At 33.3% G+C, this 7,007-nt stretch overlaps 1 protein-coding gene across 1 annotated transcript; it reads left to right on the top strand.

Moving 5' to 3' along the window:
* Nucleotides 1-396: 396 nt before the first annotated feature.
* Nucleotides 397-6,003, top strand: cold (coiled). The gene is made up of 4 exons (XM_069816018.1): nt 397-560; nt 2,314-2,433; nt 2,696-2,874; nt 5,773-6,003. Exons 1-4 carry the CDS (start codon nt 497-499, stop codon nt 5,860-5,862), a joined length of 453 nt encoding a protein of 150 aa, XP_069672119.1. The 5' UTR covers nt 397-496; the 3' UTR covers nt 5,863-6,003.
* Nucleotides 6,004-7,007: the final 1,004 nt, after the last annotated feature.

The raw sequence follows: 7,007 nt of genomic DNA, 5'->3' as shown, positions 1-7,007 counted from the left end.
TGCTGAAAAGTAATAAAATTCCTATTTAAGCGACAGAAAGGTTAAAAGAAATTGTCGCCGAGAAACAGTTAAAAGTCGCCAAATTTAGCGACAAAGTTACTATATTAGCAACACTGGAAACTGAACAAAGACAATGACAATGTGACCACTATGATTATGATTTCTGTTTATAATTCCCAACTGTCGTCAAGAGATACTTTATCATCGACTGCAGTACTACAGTGCTATTGTTTCTCATAAGAGTAATATATGTATTCGTTCACTATTTTTAATAATAAATATAGTAATATATCGAATAATAATGGCATGATAAAGGTTTTATATTTAAATTCTGAAGTGGAAAAATTTTTAGCGTTGTTGGTGACACTGGTTCATGGTTACAAACGGTTACAAATTCCGACTTGTGTGTAATGTAAACGTTGGGATAGGTGTGGAAGGTATAGAAGTCAGCTGAAACGGAATTGGGGCGTGGTTTTATGCTTTAATTTAAGCATTAATGATGGAGCTTCAGTATGTTTTTATGTATCTAATGTTAATCATTTTCGCCTTGATTGATAAAGGTAGGGGTGAGGTCCTGAAAAATGGAACTCCGAAACTTATGACTATTGTTTACATAGTTTTATGACTAATAAGAGGTTATGTACGTAATTACACTGTCACACAATAACATTTCGCGTAGCAAATAACGTTAGTAACTGATGTATTCAGAACAATGTCTTTTTTTATATACTGTGATATAATAATTTGAGTGCTTTTGGTGTATCTGAGGAAAATAATGATCCATAAAGATACTGTAGCTGGAAACCAAGTCTTACAAAGAATTGAAATTTGGGGCATTAATGCCTTGAAATTGTGTATGTAAAATAATATGTAATTGGTCAAAAGTTAAGTCTTCTGTGTAGTGGAATTTGTGGCGTGGTTTTATGTCTTAGATAAGTTATCTAATTTCTTTGGAAACGGTTTAAGTAATTTTTTGTCACCAATGGTTTCCTATTTTACTTTATTTGACGAAACTAGCATAGAGGTATATATTTTCCTTCGTACTTTGCTAATGCTCATTCAATTGAGGACCTAACATTCTAAATGTGCTAAGTGCCAAAAACAACTTTCTGAGATATTGATGAAAAACACACAAATGCATGTTGAGATACCTAAAACACAGTCTTTTGGCGCACGAATAAGTCACTTACAGTTGAACTACTACAAAGACAATTTATTAGTATGATGTTCTCATATGAATGTTCCTCCCTTCGATTGAATGAAATGAAATTTGAAAAATTGACTTTTAGCACATTTAGAATGTTAGGTCTTCAATTGTTTTCAGCAGTTTCTTCAGCATTATTAACATAACGTTAAATTACGAAAGTTTCGCGCTAATTGGCTTAGGATATTTCTTTACTATTGCATTACCACGTTAAGGTACAATGTATTTACATCCTTGGCTCCTGTTCGAGTTATACGTAAAGAAATAAGGGTAATTCGGTAGGAAACGTTACCGAAATAAGGATCGAAAGTTGCTGTGAAAGTGGAAGACCGGGAAAGAGGTGAGGGAATCTGTTGTTTTTTTATGCATTTCGTATGCCTTGCATAAGTTATACGAATCTATGAAAAGTTAGGTTAGTTTAGACTTTTTGGTATGTCTTGCATATATTCAAAATTGTCTAAGAATGTGCCTTTTTTTGCTGTCTGCCTTTCTTTAGCGACGCTATTGTAAAGATTTACCAAAAACTTATGTTATGTTTGGTTAGCTTGGCTTAGAAGACGTCAGAACTCTATCCAGCAGTCTACGAGAAGATTCGAGTGATAGCGATTATATTTGGGGATTTTCAAGCGCTGGGAAAGGCTGGTGATTTTTTTTAGTGACGTCAATACTGGTCTCTGACATGCTATTGTAATGGTGGATATACAAACTACGTCATGTTACGAAAATTGTGTGTTTGTTTCATTATTATTTGTTCTGTTTTACCATTTTCAGTGCTTATACCATTATAATACAAATTATGCGTATTTTATATAACATCATATCTTATGTTTTATATTCCTACATTTCCCTTTTTCCTAGAAACCACCACATATTCACCTGCATTATGACGCATCTCTCATTTCAAACGTAATTTACTACATCTTCGAACAATTATCTTCTCAAATATATATCGCTATAAAGTACTTAAATATTCAACTCCATCGCCACAAAAAATTCCTTACAAATTCCACGATTTTCACTTCCAGAATCACCAGAACTACCTGTGCGCTAGTTTATCCCTTTATTTTGTGTACACAATTTTAGTTAATCCTGTTCTAATTCATTTGTAGGTAACGGACTGGAATGTTACGTTTGTACTGACCAAGAAGAAAATGCGGGAAAATGTACAACTACTATAAAGACTTGTGAACAAGGTGAAGATGTGTGTCTGTCAGAGATCAAATGGGGAAGTAAGTGGTATTCTTTAGTTATTATCCTCTCACTTAATTTAACTTTTTGTTTTCCACTAACAATTGTAATTAAAGATACTGAACCTAGCTCACGCGCGCGTGCACACACACACACACACACGTGCACGCACGCACACTCCCCCCTCCCCCTCCATTTAAAGAGAGAGATTATTTTCAATATTCACAAGATGTTGCTGTGTGAGTACAGTTTTCTATGACATTTCAAATACTTTCCCTGTACTTGTAATTTTTCTGGTAACAGGTACACCATACTGGTCTCAAGGTGCACAAAAACAGTATTACATATCAAAACGTTGTTCAGCAAAGGAAGCATGTATAAAGACACGAAGTAGATATATGCCATTTTGCACCCATATTTGGTATGAAGATTGGAAGTGCTCAGAATGCTGCCAGGGTGACCGGTGCAACTATTACGTTATTGTAAGTTACTGGCATCATATTATTATTATTATTATTATTATTATTATTATTATTATTTAATAATTTTTCCTTTGAAATTATTCAAGTTTGCTTCACAGGGAGCTATACGTGAAAGCCAGATTTGCATTATTATTATTATTATTATTATTAGTATTACTACTACTACTACTACTACTACTACTACTACTACTACTACTACTACTACTACTTTCATTTTTATTAAATCAGGTTGCACAACACATTTGGTGACAAACTTATCATTATGCAAAGTAGCTATGTATCTTCGGAATAGTCCACACCTGTGGAGTAACAGTCAGCGCATCTGGCCGCGAAACCAGGTGGCCTGGGTTCGAATCCTGGTCGGGACAAGTTATTTGGTTGAGGTTTTTTCCGGGGTTTTCCCTCAACCCAATACGAGCAAATGCTGGGTAAGTTTCGGTGCTGGACCCCGGACTCATTTCACCGGCATTATCACCTTCATATTATTCAGACGCTAAATAACCTAGATGTTGTACAGCGTCGTAAAATAACCCAATAAAAAAAATCTTCTGAATAAATAGGGAAAATTTCTCAGGTTTGCTTTTTTTTTCTTTTTTAAATGTACAGGATAATTTCTAGTATTTCTATAACGAAATATGTGAAACAATTTGCATATATTCTAAATTTGATAAGACGTAATATTAGTAGTATGAAGAAAATCTTCGTCCATAAGCAAAGTGCACTAACAAAAATATTAGTTTTAACAGATTTCTATGCCACTGGGAGAAAGGGGGAGGGCAACAACAGGGAATTGATCCGATCCCTATAATTGCATGAAACGTTTATGCTGTTCGTGTTTGTTATTGTGAGCATGGTTGGAATTTGTAAGGACGTTTGGGATTTGAAATAAAATTTGATAATTCTTTTCACACTGTTTTTGTATTCCTCAAATTTAAATTTAACAAGGCGGAGTCTTCTCGTTAAATACTTCATAATTGCTTTCTCATTCGATGAGGTGTTTAGTCTCAAGGTGGCAATGCAATTGATAGTCGAAATGATTCACAAACCAGTATGTTTAATATTGTAATGAATAATATGTCATTCCAGAGAATTGAATTCAGTTGGAAATTAATACCACAGTTAAGTACTTCAGAATTAGACGATATTAAATTAACTGTCTCTGTATTTATATTCCCTGCATTTATTAATCACCCCCATTTGTGTACGAATAATAATGAATTCAATATGTCACATTCATTTTCTTTCCCCTTCATGTTTTAACACTGATGGCTGGATTCGAAACTGCTTTGTTTTAAACCCGTCATAATTTCAGTCATCCAAGGCTTACTGTAATTAATGACGTCACCATATTAATAGAAAGTGTGACTGGACTTCTCGTATGTCAGGCACATAAACATTTCACGTTAAAAACAGCGGTTATTGACAAATTTATAAGTATAAAACACATTTATGTAGAAAATTCATATTACTTTTAAAAATGTCTGCAATAGATGTTACCTTTTGTGAAATTTGAATTCGTATTTATTACTGGACAGTGTTAATTTATTTTTAAATTGTGATTAATGACCTCTGCTCCCGCACAATTTAAAATATAAGTTTTATCACGAACATTGCATTTCTTCCTTGACACAAGTAGAAAATTGTGCATATATAAATATCAAATTAAGCTGATGTGTCTTTCATATGAGCTATTCCATCTCAAATCGACCGAAATATAGAGAAAATTGACCTTACAATTTCTAAATACAATGAAACTTTTTTTGTACGTAGAGAACTGTGATACAATGCTTTGTTCAAAGTTTGAGGCATCAGTACTTCATAGTGTTTAAATTAAAAATATTTAAATTGATCGTATTTTCATAAAATTAGCAACTTTAAACTGTTGTAGCTCCGAAACCCTTTCACCCAATGATCAAAATCATGGTTTATTTTGATGCCGAGAAATGAAAGTTTATATTGACATATAAACAGATTTTCTTACTTTTTATGGAAATGGAGAAATTTAGATTTTTCCTCATTAAGACTCCTTTGGCTAGGAAAAAAATATTTTAAAAATATATAGTTAGATTCCGCATTGAAAGCACAAATAAACACATATTTTTTACTGATGGTATATTGATAAGAAAGTATTGAAAATATCAAATAAAGAAAATAAATAGTACGCGCGTGAACTAACCAGCTGACTGTGAGGCGGGAGTTAGCCAAGGTAAGCAAGGCCAGGAGACAAACAAGTGATGTGTCGTCTAGCAGTCATGGCTGTGCTAGCTTTATCACAGGTTTTCATAAACACAGGAGTAAAATGACGCCCAACGCTCGCTTATCTTCAGCTCTCGGCCATTGTGTGTGGTACTGCGCCGTTCCAGTCTAGGCATGTGAAAATAATCTATTTAATACCCTCGAAACATATTGCTGTACCACTAAGCAAACAATGCCGAATCCCTCTTAATAATGCAAGGTTTTTTCTCAATATTTTTTTACATTTTTACAAATGGCCAAAATGCCTACAAGCAAGTAAAATCAGATTATCTGTCTCTCTGTTTACAATAAAAATAAAGATTACTTCGTAACATAACCTACCAAATGTCAGCTTCAAAATAAGCTCTCGTTCAGTGTTCTGCAGTAAATGGTTCCAGAGTTCTGAGCGCTGAAAGAGGCTTGTTTTTATAAAATATGCTAAATTTGTCGCTCAATAATACGAAAACCGTTTGACTTTCGATAATATATTTTTGAAAATGCACTCCCCTCAGCACCTTGTATAAGTAGGGAAAAAATTTGAGTATAAAAAAAATGCGAGGTTTTTTACTGATCGATTTCATATGGAATAGCCCATATGTAAGATACGCTGATGGTAAAAATGTTGATGGAAATTAACTTTTCTTTCCTTCTTTTTTTTTTCAGTTAAGTGGCAGTATTGCACGGTCTAGTATTACTGTTGTTGCTTTAGGAGTAGCTTCAGTATTGCTGGCCAGAAGACTGCTCAAGATATAGTGGATGAAAGCAGTGAATTTTATTCCATTCCACTCAACATTAGTTAACATTCACGTTAACTAGTTGAGTATTTAATTGTTGTACATAGACTGACTTAATTGTCTACTCAAAGGAAAATACATCTCAGGGGTGTCATCGGTGTTTATTAAATCAACATTTTTTACTTATATTTTAATTTTCTGGAGCTAGCAAAAAGTAGTATATCTCAGGCACAGTATACTACAGCTAGTCATGTTTAATGTAATCCAGAGGATTTAGCATTATACATAGGAGTGTTGCGTGGAGTTTTTTTTTTAAATATGTATATTGGAAAGTAATTTATGTTTTTGGTTGGTTATGTTCATAATTTGAACATATTTTTATTACTTCTATTGATGTGCAATAGACGGAATGATTGAAAAGATAGGCATTGCATATGTTATGATTACAGTATTCTATAATATATGATCGAAGTGTAATCCACACATACATGTCTTTGCTCGACTGTTTTCATGTCACCCTTGAGACGGTTCTTTTGAGTAGATTTTATTTTTGTCTATTTACTAATGAAAAATACAGTCTTCTTGAAGCTGTAATGGTAGGAAACAGGTTATGGAGGATATTGTTAAATGAAAAGGATAACTTAGAATACTCTCATGCAGTTATTGGACGATATGTCTTCTGAAATTTGTAGAGCTGTTGCAATCCTGCGAAATTAAGGCTACAACAAATGCTAATAAATATTGATATTTCTTATTTAAATTCCAGATGCATCATAATGTAACAAATTTAGTTCAGATTTTAAGTTTGTCTCGAACCTGACTAGAATCTCATTTACTTTTTAGGACGTGGGTGCACAAACTCTTCTAGAATAGTTTGCTCACACTTACAAAATTCAATTAATCTCATGTCTGGTCCTTTACGTTGTGGGAATTGGAAGAAGGTTTAACAATTGTATCCTATCAGGGGCGAATGCTAGTCACGAAAGTTAGGCTTGCTCTTTTTATTCATAGGGGAAGATGGGAGGATATAATAATTCATAATTAATAAAAATAATCAGACCCACATAAATAATTTATTTTATAATTATGAAATCATTATGAGTCATGGATCATATTTGCTTATCAGATGTAGAAGTTCGATATAATATAACAAACATGGCCAAC

This window comes from Periplaneta americana, chromosome 17 (genome assembly GCF_040183065.1).
Source record: "Periplaneta americana isolate PAMFEO1 chromosome 17, P.americana_PAMFEO1_priV1, whole genome shotgun sequence".
Taxonomy (NCBI): domain Eukaryota; kingdom Metazoa; phylum Arthropoda; class Insecta; order Blattodea; family Blattidae; genus Periplaneta; species Periplaneta americana.
This window is presented reverse-complemented; position numbering and strand designations above follow the sequence as displayed.

Bases quoted from the DNA above. Each gene is read 5' to 3' on its own strand.
- cold (XM_069816018.1), top strand. From the start codon at position 497: ATGATGGAGCTTCAGTATGTTTTTATGTATCTAATGTTAATCATTTTC. The intron at 561-2,313 runs GTAGGGGTGAGG...ATTCATTTGTAG, and splicing joins TTTCGCCTTGATTGATAAAG to GTAACGGACTGGAATGTTAC. The intron at 2,434-2,695 runs GTAAGTGGTATT...TTCTGGTAACAG, and splicing joins GTCAGAGATCAAATGGGGAA to GTACACCATACTGGTCTCAA.